Raw genomic sequence first — 16,833 nt, 5'->3', positions numbered from 1 at the left:
AAACAGAAGCAGAAGGAAGACCAGAAAAAGCTGGCAGAGATGAAGGCGAAGGCAGCTGGAAAGGGACCTTTGGGTGGGTATATGTAGTGTTTACTGATTTTTTTCTTTATTTCTTTATTTATACCATGTGTTTAGATTTGGAATATAACTAATCTTCAGGCAGATTTACTCATAATATAGTATTAAAGCTGGCCATAAAAGAGAATCGCTGGCCAAAACGAATCAGCAGGGCACCGGGTATACGCCTTGGTCAACTTTGATTCATGTACTATCTTATGGCACCGGTTAATCTGCCGGGAGATTAGAATGAAACATGCTGCCTGGGCTGCCTGACTAGCATGAAGCTCTTATCAATGGGTATCAGCACAATAAAACCTGCACAATATTTTATACATGTAATACAAGTAAATGTTGTATATGTATTTACATGTCATTAAACTAAGATTACTAAGAACATTCAATCAACAGAAGTAGTTTAACACATAAATGAGAATGCGTTCAAAGTTGAAGGTATAAAAACACTTGTCTTTCAAAGTCACATTGTTTATTTAAGTAATATAAAACATGGCATGTACTAATACTGTATTATCACAATGATCTGAATGTGATTACGCTTTCTGTATCATAATGGAATGAATTGATCTAACCTGATTTTTCTTCCATGATCCTTCATAAATCCTGCCTTGCTGTGGTACTGCTTTTGCTACATGAGATCTTCTAATCAACTTCAAGAATCACCAAAATGTTGAACTGTCTTTTTGTTGATGTTTCGCAATTTTTTACATGTTTCTTTCATGTTTTATTTCCAGGTGGAAGCGGCATCAAGAAATCCGGAAAAAAATAACACCGGCTTCACCTCCTAGCTCCCGGACGCTCGTTCAAATTGCTCATATTCCAAATCCAATTTCTCCCAACTCCCATAATATGATTCTCCCCATTGACATGCTGCGTTCTCTACTCCTAATGCATTAGTTGGGTCTGGAGGTGGCAAGAAGAAGAAATAGGCTTTTGATCAGTCTAACCACTTCATGAGGACATCGTAGTTATCAAGACTTTGTTAATTAAACCTGTATACCACAGTATATGCTTAGTAACATCACTTGTGTATACCACTTAATTCATGATGACATCATCTATGTACACCATAATACATCCTGTACTGTCACATCCAGTGGTGATTCAACTGAGAAACCAAGTTGTAACATGCTACAAAATGTTTTTGCCCCATTGTTCTAAATTGTCCCCTTGCTACCAATAAAAGCAAGTTTCTTTTTACATGTTTGGTAGTGGTGTCTTTGCAGCAAATGCATAATTCTTGAAATGGTATGCATGATATGGTATGGCTCAAGTCATAAATGGAGTTTGATACTTTAATTCAACACGAGGAAATGTAGGTTACCACGAATGTTCAGTCACTCTTACATTGACCTTGTCACAAGTGATGTTGATTCCATTGCTATGAGCACATTACCTTATCAGGGACACATCTATTCTCCAAATGGGCTTTGGCTGGAGGGGGGCTTAGTAGTGGCTGGGATTTCTTGCGGGTGCCCTCAATCTAGCTTGGGTTCCATCCGATTTTTACCTGGGCTCCTTACACACGCTACCCTACAAAATTTTTTTAGGGAAGCGAGTGTAAGAGCCCTGGTAGAAATCGGATGGTACCCAGGCTACCCTCAAACAAGGGAAAGGAGGCAATTGTAAGAAATTCTGGCCAGTACTGAAAGTCTTCACATTGACTGTGCCCAGCTGCAGTCGCTTACCACACGTTAACAGCCACTGCTGTGGTGATTTTGAAGTTAAGTGAGGATCACAAGCACTGGTTGTGTGCTCCCAGAACGAAGGGTCCAGTACACATTACTAGCAGTCATTTATCTTCATGCAGATGTTGAAATAAACAATTGATGTCTGGCAGTCCCCTTCGTATTTCAACTAGACAGAAGCGGTTATTGGAGTTTCAGCAGAGCAAGGTGGTCCATATACTCCTCGAGTCGCAGCTCAATTATCCATTTATGGATTTTTCTCCTCTTAACTCACCTAACGTTACTGTTAGTCCCGTGCAAAGTAATGATTGGAATTTTGGTAGACATTTATAAAAGGCTTTATACTTCATTATAATTACATCCCGAAATTTGAGTTGTGCACCTTTGTTTTTTTATGAGGCTTAAAACGTATAGTATTGATACACTCCTCGTACAAGTATCATGCTGTTACAAGTGCTCATCGCTTTGTTTACGCCATCCCCTCTTCTGTTGTTGACTCTTGGACAAAGTCGAACGTGGGACGACCTGTAGGTTTCCCGTCATGTTTGCCGTCCTTATCTCACACGAGAGGCCATGCACACTTTGTCCGACCTGACATACCGGTACCGTACCCGGCTCTGCAACGCTAGTCTCTACCAGACTCCCGCCTGGCCGAGAAAGGGGCTTTGGCCTAGCAGGAATTAATTGGTCAAGGAGTGTTGGCCGGCCTATACTCCTCTTGCGTGTTTTCTGTCTTATTTGGCCACTTTTTACTATATTTCTTGTCACCTGTGGAGCCTGGTAGAGGCTACTGTAACGCCCCACCATGGCGGTCACGGCTAGAGAGGGGGGCTTCGACTTCGAGTCGTGGTGCGAACGGAACCAGTTCCACCCCAAGTTGAGGGAGATGCTCGGGGACTGGGGCTTCACGCAACCGGAGCTCTTACTGTATCTGTCAGACGAGGATAAACAGGACTTTCTGACCGAGGGAGTGCCGAGGGCGCACATACGGAAGTTGGAGCAGGCCATACTGAAACTTTCCCCCGCCCATCCACATGGACTTGAGGACCAAGTCGGACCAACGTGAGCACTTTCGTTGTTTTGAAGAGGGAGGGGAGCCTCTGAAGGCTGAAAGTTGTCAAATAGGCCGATAGGGTGATAGATTATGCAAGATTATGTCGGCCAGGGATTATGGCTCACATTTCTTGCAAATCGTTGACATATAATGAATGAATGAAGACCTTTATTGTACAATTTTGCCCAACCGGGCTAAGTACAGGTCACAACAAATCAGGATATATACATACATAAAAGTGTCACAAATCTAGTCTAACACAAAAGTTCGGCTTCTTCTCGCTTCTTGGTAATAGTGGAAATGTAGGACTGTATGGGTTTCGCTATTGTCGGTTTGTCAAAACGCACGAGAAATATAAACTTGTCAGTGCTACTCATGTGTCTAAAATGAGGGAATCTACTTTCTATATAACTAAATAGAGTATTTCTATCATTCGCATACATATCGCAATCAACAGTGAAGTGCACTTCATCTTCTACCATGTTTGAGGTACAAAATTGGCAGATTCTTTGTTCTAGAGGAGTGCGGCTGTGCCTTCCCGATTCAATTCGCAGTCGGTGGCAACTGATCCTTAGTTTAGCAATGGTAGTTCTATGCCGAATGTTTGTGATTTTCAAATACTGCTCTTCATTGTATGTGGATTTCAGTAGTCTGTACGTTCGGAGTTTGTTTTTCGCACGTAAACCTTTATAATGTAGTTTACTGCGGTCAATGTTATGCCTATAGAGGAGCCCGTGTGTGCGTAGGCTAACGCCATAATATAAGGTCATCCCAATATCCCAATACATTGTGAATTTGTCTATATAAAAGCTTTTTTTGTCCATTGTCACTACTTTCATTTTCGTCTGTATGGTTTCGGTCTGGTCCATTCATCAAGTATTTACAACCGATTTGTGGGGGGCACTTACGAATAATCGTGATCCCTCAGTTATACTATTTTCCGTCACAACTTGGACAAAAACACTTAATCATACTGACTGCAAATACACCCGATATTATTATTATGAATATCAGAAAGAGGACTGCCTTGTCCACGTAGCACTCTACTCACGAACCTCCTCTATGGTAATACATCGTTAAGAACACAAAGGCAAACATCCCACCCACCCTTCCCACTAATCTCCAAGCAGATCCTACGGTAGCACAAGATAGTATCAAAGGCTGGCAGAGGAGTGAAGCCGGCCTAGGAGTGTGTTTCGCTAACCCTAACCTACATGGCAAATATACACCTCTTGGCTGACCACACTCCTTGGCCAGTTTAGTACTATCTCATGCCATCGTAGGTTCTGCTTGGAGATTACCTTCCCACCCCGGTCGACAATCATACAACTCGTTCAACAAACATCGTGACCACAATAACGTAGAGAACTCCCTCTTACAAAGATTTACGACTGGATATAAGTTAACGCACAGTAAACGTTTCTGCTACAAAGTACACGGTGTACCAACATTATCCTGCATGGCCCTACGTGAGGTCAATCAACCCTGTTATACAACAGCCCCGACTTCCAAGAAGCCCCAGGCCAACGTAGTCTCACTTACAGCCCCTGCGGAAAGTTTTGTTCTAACAACTTCGCGCAGTTTTCTGAAAGCTACCCGGTCTCTGACTTCTGTTGAGACCCTACTCAGACAGAATTACATTTCCACAGCCAGAAAAAAATCCGGTAGCTATAAAAAAAAACTGCGCTAATTGCTTGACAAAAATGTCCGTAGTGGCCTGCAGCGCAGGCTAGTCCAAAGTACATTGTACAGGTATGCAGGTAGCACGTGGCAAGGTAATGCTTTGAACGAATGGCCGTTGAGAGTTGAAGTATGCGTTAATGGTTGCTGTGAAAAACAACACTTTTGTAGATGTTGCGCTGTGATACCGGCTTAACTTAATAAATCGTTATATCATATTGTCATGGTGTTTTTATGGCTGTATAATGCAGAAAGTAGATTTATCTATGTGACGTTGATAGCTATAGTCCGACGGGGTACGAACATATAAAGGGCAGATCCTTGCATGTTTTCGAACAAGGCTACTCTCAGATGGATTAAGTAACCTACTGATAAACTCCATATACATGTATAGCGATATAACAACGTAATACACGTTGTTTACATGTGATTGTGACGTTTGTATCTGTTTAGAAAATAGACGGCTGATCTTTCTATTGATGTTGAAATAGGTCCGCCCTGCAAGGCGATGGTGGGTCGCCAGGTCCTGACGACCAGGAAACCTACGAAGATATGGACACTCCAACAGATGACATTCCTCAATCTCATTCAACCACAAGTCAAGAAACAGCGCCTACACAGTCAAGCGACAAAGATGAAGCAGACGAGTACTATGACGACATCCCAGATGATGTTCCTCCATCAAGTGCAAGCACGGGTCGCGAAACAGCACATTCAAAATCAACCTCAACTGTTCCTCCGCAACATAACGTTAATACTTCTTTTTCTGATGAACCGGATACTTACCAAGTTTTTGCCCACGAAGATTCAACAGTAGAGTATTACGACGATGTGCCAGACTACGTCCCCATGTCACCGGCAAACACAAGTCAAGAACTGAAGAGTTCAAGGCCAGCCGCAACCTTGCCACCCCCTGAAAACCTCACAGTAGACGAAATAGACGAAACAAGCGTCATCGTAGCATGGCAGCCTCCGAAATGCCCCGCACAAGTGGACTACTATCTAGTAAAACTATCCCGTCTCACGCCTCCGTCTACGGAAGGCGTGGCCGAAGAGGTTGATCCGAACGAGAAGCCGTCCGTCACCTATCATGACCTGGACCCGGCCGTACAGTACGAGGTCACGATTGTGGCTAGATCCGCCAGCCTTGAGAGCGAGCCGGTCTCGGCCACGTTCTACACGGGTGAAACCTACGACGACACAATTCCAACCTACATGACCCTGCCTGAGTTCATGACAGACGCACCCCTGTACCAGGAGATACAGATCGACAAAACCGCCGTCCTTGTAGAGGACGAGGTGGACGGGTCTAAGGCGGTACGCTGGCAGTCCACCATCGCCCCGAAGTGGGACCGACAGCCGCAAGTCGTCCAGAACAACGTCAAGTACACCTTGTCCAAGCAGCAACAGCATCTCCAGGAGGCCATGTTCGAGGTCTTGACGACCGAGGAGTCTTACTTGCGCAGTATGAGCGTCTTGGAAGAACACTTCCTGCAGGCAATCTTACAGCACAACGCCTTGATCGGCCACGGCGTCTTCTCTTGTCTCTCCAGATACACCAGACAGATCATGGAGGTCAGCGTGGCATTTCTTGAGGATCTTCAGCGGAGGGTCAAGGAGCAATCTCCGGTCATCTCTGACATCTGCGACATCATAGAGAAACACGCCCTCAAGAACTTCTTAGACCCTTACAAGACGTACTGCAAGGAGGTCAACGCCCATTCGCGAGTCGTCAAGAGAGTAATCGCCCAGAACAAGGAGGTACGTGAGCAGGTGAGCAAGCTGGAAGAGGATCCGAAGTGCAGCAGACTTCCCATGACGTCATTCCTCATGCTTCCCATGCAGAGGATCACCCGGCTGCCCCTCCTCATTGAGAGGATTCTCAGCCACAGAGAAGACGAGTCGGAGTGTTTCCAGTCCGCCATGAAAGCCCTGCAGGACGCGCGGAAGGTCGCGAACATCATCAACGAGTCGGTTCGCGACGAGGAGCGGAATCACGACTTCGAGGAGGTCCTCCGCGAGAAGCTGACCTTCGATCGGTGCAAACTTCCCTTCCCGCTGAGGAGCAAGTCGCGGTGGGTCGTCAAGCAGGGCGATCTGACCTGGATCAGGAGTAAGGAAGCCAAAATCTCACAGCGCTACATCATCGTCTTGACCGACGTACTCTTGATAGCGAAGAAGCGACAAAGGAGAGTAAGCGGAGTGATATACGACGTACTTAACTACTGCATGCGTAACCGCGTGCAAGCGGAGGAGGTCGAGGACAACATCTACGACAAAACCGAAGCGGTCACCGCAGATCCTGATCAAAAGGCAACAACCCTGTCTAGACGGAAAAGTAGTCTGCTCAAATTCTTCAAACACCAACAAGTCATCCAGGATGAAGGCCACCAGTTCAGCGTGCTGCTGTTGGAGGATAAGGACGGGCAGGAGTTAGAGATGGTGTTCTCAGTAGCGACGCCTAGCGAGCGGACCAGGTGGATAGAGGCGTTCCAGTACAGCACGACGGACGACGAGGGAGGCGCCATATACTCATGGGACTTCCCTCTGACGTCAGTCAAGGTAAATGACTTGGTTTTAGTTTTCTGATCATGAAAGACTAAACTTTTTTCTAACACAAAGAGCCGAAAACGCCTAATTTTCGTCCAGACCTCGTCTTCATCAGAATCAGTCATATTGGAGAAGACCGGAGGTGTGGTTGAAAATTCGATTCCGTGAGTCAACTCTTGGAAACATTAAAAAGTTCTCGCTGATCTTATTAACCATTGTATCTTATGTTAGCCTCCAAACATCTAGCAGCGCTGGCTTTTTTTTTTCTGGGGCACTGATTTGCAATTTGAACACGTTGGGCAACGTTTACATAATGCCGAAAGAGGGAGTTCCGTCCTGGCCAGCGCTGATAGTCTGCGAAGGAGGCTAATCCTATGTTATCTTTTGCTTGATCATTACTTCTCACTTCAAAGAAGAGCGATCTGAGCTCCCATGAATAGATAAACGTTCAAACAAACACAGATCAAGTGAACAGATACCTTGTCATGGCCCCGTTTGTACGCCAGGTGCGGAGAGACGCCTTGCAGCCGGACGAGCTGGCGTTCGAGGCGGGTGACGTGGTGCGGGTTCTGCGGAAGATGCCGGACGGGGTGTGGTACGGCGAGACCTCTCACGACGCGCGGCAGGGCTGGTTCCCGTCCAGCTGTGTGGAGGAGATCAAGGACAGCGACCACTACAGGGCCAAACAGCTCAGGAAGAAGCGCACTTCATCTACAGACGATCAGGTCTCCACGAAAGGTAGATAAAATCACTGAATCATCATCACCATCCACTGGTTTCTGCACAGATCTGCAGTCATGGAAACGCCCTGCATGTGTATTCGGTCTTTCCTTATATTCTTTCGCTGCGTCTTGAACTTTGTAAGCTCCCTCAGCACTTAGTGTGTCTTTCCTGTTTCCTAAAGCAACATAGTAAATGGTTTCTACGGTAACTAGACCTTCCTATGAAATATCTTTAACTTTGTTTGAATTAGTGTTACATTAGATGTATGGAATGAATAACTTAACAGTTTAGAAAATTACAAATACCTTGGATATATTTTTTTGCAGAGCATCCCAAGTTCGTCGCCCTCTATGACTTTGAACCTCAGCAAGCGGGAGAACTGGAGATCAAGGAGGGACAAGAACTGGAAATTCTGGATTACGGGTAACTAATGGAGATCTTTTAACAATCTTTTAACAGTTACAATTGTATTAATGTTAACAAAGGGTAGATGAACCTTTGATGATCCATGAACTTTTCTCCATTCATATTATAATCATAAGGTGCATGCTTACTCTCCTATATTTTCTTTTGATCTGTCGACACTTTGGAGACAACCAGTTGACCATTTCACCTCACCTTGTCATCCTTCTCTTTTAACTTTCTAGCTTTTTTTGCAGTTTGAATGACCCTCGCTGATTGAATTTGTTTTTATAGTGATCAATGTTGGGTTTAAAGTAAGGGAATCTCGCAAGCTTTCTAAATGGTTAATGTTGAATGTTGCATGTTAGTTTTCAATTTATATTTTTTACGAAAAGTTAACAAAAACAATTATTTTTCCAGTGACAATGTGTGGTACCAGGCCAGGCGAGTGGACACCCTGGAGGTGGGGAGTGTACCGTACAACTACGTCACACCAACGGACAGCCTGCAGAATCAAGAGTGAGTCATCTTACTACACTACTCACTCACTTCGCACTGGGTCATTCTTCATTAGTTCATGTACCTCTGAGCGAATACAAAATTCCTTGGGTGTAACACATCATCTTTATATGGGGCACATGGCAACATCACTGTGCGGTCTCGCTTACATTGAGACTTCCTCCAGCCTTGTTAAGACAAGCATTCGTAGACTCATGACCGCATGTCCCTATTAAATTCAAAAGCCGCTGTCAGACGATTTTCACGTTAAGATTGATAAACGTCCTGGAATTGGATTCTGTTTCCTTCTGCAAGTTTAACTATGGCACATATTGAAAGGTATTCCATACTGTACTTTTCAGCTGGTATTTCGGACATCTCGGCAGAAAGGAGGCAGAGGAACTTCTGCTGGCGGATGGCAACGAGCAGGGAGCATTCTTAGTGAGGGAAGCACGCGGGCAAGGTAGGAGAATGTTTCCCACTTATTAATCTTAAATAAGATAGCTGTGTGTGCGAGTATCCTTCTGTCTCCCTATACCCCCTCTTTCTCTCTCTCTCTCTCTCTCTGTGTGTGCGTGCGCGCGCGTAGGTTTGTGTGAAGGGAATAGACTTAGGGATTGAAAGACACCATTAACGAGACAAACAGGGCGTCGCAAATACATTTTATTATTTACAGCAGGCATTTCTTCATACTCGTCTTTGCAGCACATAGTGGTTGACAACTAAGTAACAAACTGACTCACCAACTTGTAAACCGATACCTATACATTACGTTACCGAGCGTCAGCGGTCCAGCATTCTTTATGGCTGCGGCTTCATGCCTCTTAAGTCGCAATAAATACATTAAACGCCATAGAAAGACACCAATCTTAGAAAGCAGCTCTTCTACAAAATCAATAACAAACTCTGTCACTCTGACATAATTTTTGTTTTCCTCGATTACAGGGTCACACGTTTACACCGTGTCCGTCAAGGCCAAGACAGAAAGTGAAGACGCAGTGCGACACTTCAAGGTCGACAAGAGTCCAGCGGGTCTGCTGTCTGTCGTACCGGAACAGGAGTTCGGCTCTATAGAGGAGCTAGTGAAACATCTCAGAGGTACGTAGAAGCCCAACGTTTTCGAGAGGATGTCACTTCATATGTTTTTTGGTCATTGACTTTGACCCTCAACAAAACAGTCTACGCAAGTAGCTTTTTAACAGGTTACTACCTTGCTGTAGCAGTACGCTTAAGGAAGTACTACAATCTATTTCCCAACATGATAACTACTTTTGAAAATGTATCTATTGTATTTTTACTGAAATAGGCAAATTGCTGCAAGTCTCGATTATCAATGCTGATTATATGACAATCAATCAATCAAGTCTCGATCATAAATGCTGATTATATGACAATCAATTAATCAATCTTTGTTTCCAAAACCAAGAAACAGAAGCCACACTAAAGAGATTGTTAACAAGAGAAACATAAAATCAGCTGGTGTTTACGTCAACTTTTGCTTCTGCCCACCACAGAAAAGGGCTCAATCGGAAAAGGCTGCAAGATCGGACAACCCTGTCCCAAACAGACACAGGAGGGCGGGAATCCTACCAAAGAAGACAAGGAGAACAACTAAAGCAAAAAGAGATTAAGTAGCTAGGTTTCAGAAGGAAGGAGCAAGAAACGTATTCATGGCAAATACAGTGGAAGCCAGTTAATTGCACGTCGGATAAACGCACACTTCGGTCAATTGCACGGAATCCCAAAATCCTGTGGCAGTGCGGTCTAACTGGGTAACTTCGCATTATCGCACACGCCGGATAATTGCACGGGATTCGCTGGCAAACTGGGTGTGCAATTAAGCGGCTTCCACTGTATACAGAGATATATCAAGGAGGATGTGCTGTAATTTCTTCACCAACTGCACGATTTCACCATTCATTCCAACGGTCGAAAAGTGTTAAGGGTATTTCTCCTACTTTTAACGTGTACACAGGCAAGGAGTATCTTTTCAGACAAAAGGTTAATCTATCAGGATACTTTTCAATTCATATAAACATTGTGAAGTCAGTTCCCACTGAAGACGAGCACGACATTGTCACAGTGTCCCTTTTGCTCCATCGCCTTATTTTGGTTGAAATGCTGAAAAGATGGAGGGAAGCTGGGGTGACGCCGCTGCGTTAGGCGGCCTTCCCTTGTGACGATGACTGTGCTTACTCTGACGAGCGTCGCTCTCTCCTCCAAAACCGAGAAAGCCAAAGATGGAAGATTCTCCCCCTTTCTTAGCTCCTGGAGCAAATACATGTCAAAATGAAGGGTTGAAAACTAAACGTTCATAAGGAGAAGGGTCAAGAATAAAGTATAATGTCATCTGACTTTTTCTCTCTTTTCAGTCGCAGATTATGTTGAAGGCTGATCCCATAGAGAGATGTGATGTACAGGGGAGACTAACAAATAAAGTTTAACAGTGAAAAGGATTCATCATAAAATGCGATGCTTGTTTTTATTCATTGAGTATATTTTTACTGATAACTGCATTGATAGCTATCACAGTCGCATGTGCACATGGAATCAATACGAGAATATACTGAGGGCGTATATTGCTCTTTGACTGTGACACTGGTCTTTCTATACATACATAAATGACCACTTTCCACCACCACTGTCTCGTTTTGCCGAAGAGTATTTTTTACTGATAACTCTATTGGTAGCTATCACAGTCGCATGTGCACATGGAGTTAACCCATAGGAGAATATCCTGAGCGCATTTTTGTCTCTTTCACTGTGACACTGGATCTTTTGCATACATATACATGATGGCCACTTACCACCAGCCCTCTCTCGTTTTGCCCACGCTGACTTCATAGCGTCCGAGCCCTGCCGTCCCCTTTGTTTCTGATGGCCGCCATGTCCATGTTTCCTGCGCGTAGTGTCATTCCCGCCGCCCAGCCCCACCGCCGAGAACAGTGACGTCATGATGCCGTCCTCGTCATCCGATGACGATGACGAACACGACGAGTCGTCGAATCCCAGCGATCCAAGGATGGACTCTCGTCGACCCTCTGAAAAGAATGTTTAGCAACCAACTCAAATCAAACGGACGTGGTTTGAAACAGATCTCAGTACACCTGCAAGCCACATCATTTCCATGAGAGCGCTTATTAGTAAAAAAGAGATAGCTTTAGCGTTAGATAAGGCTTGCTGGCTCTAATATGCATCACTGGCAATTTGAACTTTAAGCGCATCTTTTGGTCAATTTTGTCTACCGCCCGATAGCAATCCTATTTTGAATGACACCAAGCAGATAGGATAGCCTTGTATACGTCATATTCTAGCTCCAGTTTGGTCCTCTGATCGCTTCTTTCTTGTTGAGTATTCATCAGGGAGGCGATCAGAGGATCTAATGATGGTGACATAAGCTTTGTCTCTGTAAAATCCACGACTTTTGTTGTTAAATATCACTTTATCCATGCTAATCTTTTTTCACAATCATCGTTCTAAGTATTTTGATGCTGGTTTTATTTACATATATAGTTTTCTTCGTATTTTTTGTCTCTGAGCAGCCGGTCTCTTAGATGTACAAGATAGTTTCTGTTGCTAGCTCCTCTGAGGTTTCTTTTTTATCTGGAAACTCGAATAAAAGATAGATAGAACTTGATGGATGCCAGGTAACTCATAACTTGGTGCCAGAAGTGGGATCAAATTGTAAATCACGCATCACAACGGTGACGCCACAAGCTGCTTAACGATATGCTCCTGTTGCAACCTACAAAAGCTTACCGCGAGGCGATGCGCACTCCTCTTCAGCTTTTATTGATTAAACCAGCACAAAAGCAACTGGACATACATGTATATGCAATCAAACGTTTCAGACAGCATCCGCTATTTCACAGACGAAAGATAGTCGATGCTATCTGTAACGTTTTGCCATTTACAAATTTATCCAGATGCTTGAGTAAATTTTGTATTGCGTATCTTATCACCTGGATGCCTCGCTGAAGTTCTATGTAAAGCCTATATATAACCGCTTGCACACCTGCTGAATCGTATTCGGATATAAATTAAATTCTAGTTCACCTTTATCCTCAGGGTACCCTATATTCGTTGCGTTTACCCACACGGTATTAAGGGATATCAAGTCGACGGACGGTGGTTTTAAGTTGTAACATGTTCAAACTGTAGTTGATATCCCTAAATACCCGTATTTTTAAAGCAACGGATATAGGTTACCCTGCGGATAAAGGTGAATTCCGTGCGGCCAAAGCTGCATAAGCAACGTTGTGCATCGCAATGTATTCATCCAGATGAAAGTTCCAAGGCAAACGAAGATGTTGACTTGGCAGGTAAAGACGTTAGATTACAATCATATTCCATGCATTTGAAGTTAACTATTTGCAATGAATAGACGTTAGATCATGGTTAGATTACAATCCTAGTCCATGCATTTGAAGTTAGTTGTTTGCAATGAGTGGTTAGATTACAATCCTAGTCCATGCATTTGAAGTTAATTGTTTGTAATTAATAGACGTTAGATGTTGGTTAGATTACAATTCTAGTCTAAGCATTTGAAGTTAATTGTTTGGAATTAATAGACCTTAGATTACAATCCTAGTCTATGCATTTGAAGTTAATTCTTTGCAATGAGTAATTAGATTACAATCCTAGTCCATGCATTTGAAGTTAATTGTTTGCATTGAATAGACGTTAGATTACAATCATAGTCCATGCATTTGAGGTTAACTGTTTTAACAACCCTAGCCCATGTATTGGAAGTTAATTGTTTGCAATAAGTAGACATTGTGGAGGAATTGTTATTCAGTGTTATTCAGTTGTTATTCAGTGACGAGTGTTATTCTCCATGCAGAGGTTACGGGGGGGGGGTGCTAATACTGGCCGCCATTTCTTCCTTAAATATTATTCGCCATGCCAAGATATGTATATAATGCGAAACCCTTGTAAATCACAAATTTTAGTAGTTTGGAGGTGAGGGGTGGGATGGTGTTAAGGGTAAATCTTTTATCATATCGAGGTATCCGTCATGCAATCACAGAACACCTGTGGGTAGGATAACACCTGTGGGGAGGATGAATCTTTGACAATTATGGGTATTCGTCATGCAACAGTATGTGTTGATCCACTTTTTGAACACCAACGATAGGACAGAATGTTAGTGAGGGAGGTAAACGTCATGCAAGTGTGTGTATGACGTCAAGTATGATGTAGCAGCTCTTTCTGGATCACCAGCGTCAGTGATTTATTGTAAGTTCTGTCTTCAAAGCTTAAAAAAGCTGGTCACGAAAGAAAATGTAAATGACACCTCACACGCACTATTCTTACGGTCAGCGGGCGCTGAATTCCAGGAAAACAACCCTGACAGGAAACCTGGTTCTGGTGAACATCAGGAACATGTTAAATGTTAAGTTAAGTACTAGTGTTAATAAGATTAAGTTTCTTAAGTTACATTATGGTATGACTGTTTTTGCGTTTGTTCACGTTAGTGTCCTTACCAAAACTTTATGTTCTGTGCTTTTGATTATCTTATTTTTCATTTTATCTATTGGGTTAGTTCAAACAGCTGGTTTTGAGTGGTTTGTTTCCTTTTTCATTTATTTATTATCTTTTCTACGTACGTTAACTACGCCAATGCCTTTGTCTCAACCCGTTACCTGCATCGGCGTGCCCTTGACTCGCCATGATGCTGTGCTCGGCCTCCTTCTCCGCCTGGCTCTTTCCGTCGCCGCCGCCGAAAATACCACCGAACAGCCCGCCCAAGACTCCTGTTGATTCTAAAATATAAAGTATAAAAATACAGATGTCAGAAATGTACCGTTTATGAGAAGATAAGATGAAAACACTAAATGCTCGCAAATGCAGGGCATTCCCTATAGTTTAACAAGAGGAATTCTAAGAATGCTGTATCCAAGAAAGATCTGACCTTCCTTACCATATGCCCTCATAATGCTAAGATAGGTAAATACATGTACATAAAAGATTGCTTTGTGATTAGAAAAGATAGTGACACTTATGTTTAGCCCCACCTGATTGCATGGAGGTTTTCTAATTATTCTATATTGTTTAGTTTGTAGAGTTTTAAGATTTATTCCGTTTTCACTTTTTTGTAGTTTATATTTCACCATACAAAAGTCACTGTACTTTCTGTCGTGTCAATCAATCTTGCTTGTATCAAACTGCACTACAGTTACCCCCAACAGAGGAGGGATCACAGGCAAATGATAACCAGTTAGTCGTCGAGTTTGCAGTGATGCTGAGTAAATACGAACTCGAAAAAATCATTAATGTCTTCATGAAGCAGGAGACGTTCTGATTCTGGCTTTGTTTTAAACCTACCCTCTTCAGATGTTTTATTTTCATAGAAATTTACAAGCAACTGTATCATTTGATTAAATCAATTGTTGTTACCATAGTTGATCTGATGCTAATCATTGTTTGGCTGGAATGGCAACAGGGGAACGAGTCGCAGGGTAACAGTTTGGGTAGAATACATTACATTGTATTAGTGACTGATCAACTGGACTGAGCAATCAGAGATTTAAGTAAAACTACGAATTGGTACATTAACAAGATTAAGACAAAGTCTAGATATTCTAATGGAAAATTTTAGTATGTCAAAGTTTTTATCCGGACATCACCGCGGTTTTCGTGTCCTCTCTCTTTATACTAACCAGTTACCTGGCTGTTTTTGCCCCATGCTTGCCATCATGCTATGTTCGGCTTCTTTTTCCGAAATTGTTTTCAACTGGCTCGCCATGATGCCATGTTCTGCCTCCTTCTTCGCCAGACTTCCTCCCCGAGATGCCAGGATGCCGTGCTCCGCTTCTTTTCTCGACAGGACGCTGCCTTGAGTCGCTCTGATGTTTTGTTCTGCTTCCATTTTCGCCATCTTCCCCTTCCCGGTTGCCATGATGGTATGTGCGGATTCCTTTTCCGCCACGCTTTTGCCGTCGCCGCCGAACAGACCTTTGAACACCCCGCCGAACATCCCAGCTGATTCTGAGGGAATTCATGATCAAGACTGTCCAGACATCTCCGAACGACGTTGGAATATGAAGCATTGCACCAGCAGTTCCATGCTCAGCAATATCCGCGTAGCATTAGCCATGGTGCGAGCCTTCGTTTCAGCGTTGTTACTTGTGTATTAACAAGCAGCATTGAATTGTTGATAGACTGAAGCAGGATGTGTGAACGGCGAGAAAAGCAAACTGCAGCGTGAGAGAGAGAGATAAGCCTCTATCTTCACGCGTCTACCTTGTCCCGTCTGAGACTGGAGGTCAAGAGACTATGTAGGTAGCACTCATAGCTTTGCTGAAGCATTTATGGCGCGAAGCAAGTTTTCACATTTACATTTGCATACACTGTAAGTGTTTGCTAGTGCGAAGCAAAGTTTTAACTGTATTGTGAAGTAGGCTGTTAACGTGACAAAATGACTGTAAATGACCACATCAGTAGACAAGAGGGATATTCATGTTTCATGGTGAAGTGAAAGAAGTTAGATGACGTCAAGTAATTTTAGACAACTTTGGACACTTGCCACCCTACCCTGTCGACTGACCAACGTTAAATTACGTAATTTTATGCGTCATTTGACGTCAACCCTGACTTCTAATATAGCTGCAAAGCAATTAGGAAATGGCCTTAACTTTGTACAACTTTGTACAGTCCCCCCAACTTCGTTCACCTCACCCTGATACTGGAAACATCTCAAGAAAGAAGTCACACCAAACGTGAAAACACGTCACCCCATGTCCACCTACCGGGCCCCTCGTCGGCCTTCTTACGGCCTCCAGGTCTGCGGGAATCGTCCGAGCTGCATGATGACGCCGAAAGTGAACGTTTCCGAATCATGTTCATGAAGCTGAAGGATTCTGCTGTGGACAGATAACAATGAATGAATGAATGGATGGATGGATGGATGGATGGATGGATGGATGGATGGATGGATGGATGGATGGATGGATGGATGGATGGATGGATGGATGGATGGATGGATGGATGGATGGATGGATGGACCAACGAACAAACGAACGAATGAATGAATGAATGAATGAATGAAGAGTTTTATTGTAACTTTGCGCCGCAATAGATAAGCAAGGCTACAAACTATAGCATAACAGTGGAAAAAGCGGAGTTTGAAGTATGTATGGCCGAGGAGAAAAGAGATGTAGA

General features: G+C 43.4%; 2 protein-coding genes across 3 annotated transcripts; one reads left to right on the top strand and one right to left on the bottom strand.

Moving 5' to 3' along the window:
- The first annotated feature begins 1,584 nt into the window (after positions 1-1,584).
- On the top strand, positions 1,585-10,344 carry LOC118416741. Its single transcript, XM_035821962.1, has 8 exons — positions 1,585-2,825; positions 4,989-7,059; positions 7,554-7,785; positions 8,097-8,193; positions 8,593-8,691; positions 9,033-9,133; positions 9,616-9,768; positions 10,185-10,344. Exons 1-8 carry the CDS (start codon positions 2,569-2,571, stop codon positions 10,283-10,285), a joined length of 3,111 nt encoding a protein of 1,036 aa, XP_035677855.1. The 5' UTR covers positions 1,585-2,568; the 3' UTR covers positions 10,286-10,344.
- Positions 10,345-10,542: 198 nt separating this feature from the next.
- LOC118415202 lies at positions 10,543-15,667 on the bottom strand. Of its 2 annotated transcripts, XM_035819589.1 has the most exons (5): positions 15,340-15,667; positions 14,316-14,435; positions 13,978-14,037; positions 11,478-11,711; positions 10,543-10,938 (listed from the first exon to the last, which is right to left on the bottom strand). In XM_035819589.1, the coding sequence occupies exons 1-5, from the start codon at positions 15,647-15,649 to the stop codon at positions 10,775-10,777; spliced, it is 888 nt and encodes a 295-aa protein (XP_035675482.1). In that variant the 5' UTR covers positions 15,650-15,667; the 3' UTR covers positions 10,543-10,774. The 2 variants fall into 2 exon arrangements, with proteins under 2 accessions (XP_035675482.1, XP_035675483.1); XM_035819590.1 differs by lacking the exon at positions 13,978-14,037 and having other exon boundaries at positions 10,547-10,938; positions 15,340-15,664.
- Between the last annotated feature and the right edge of the window lie 1,166 nt (positions 15,668-16,833).

Source organism: Branchiostoma floridae, chromosome 5 (assembly GCF_000003815.2).
Source record: "Branchiostoma floridae strain S238N-H82 chromosome 5, Bfl_VNyyK, whole genome shotgun sequence".
NCBI lineage: Eukaryota > Metazoa > Chordata > Leptocardii > Amphioxiformes > Branchiostomatidae > Branchiostoma > Branchiostoma floridae.
The sequence above is the reverse complement of the archived record's forward strand: the minus strand, read 5'-3'. Positions and strand labels throughout refer to the sequence as shown.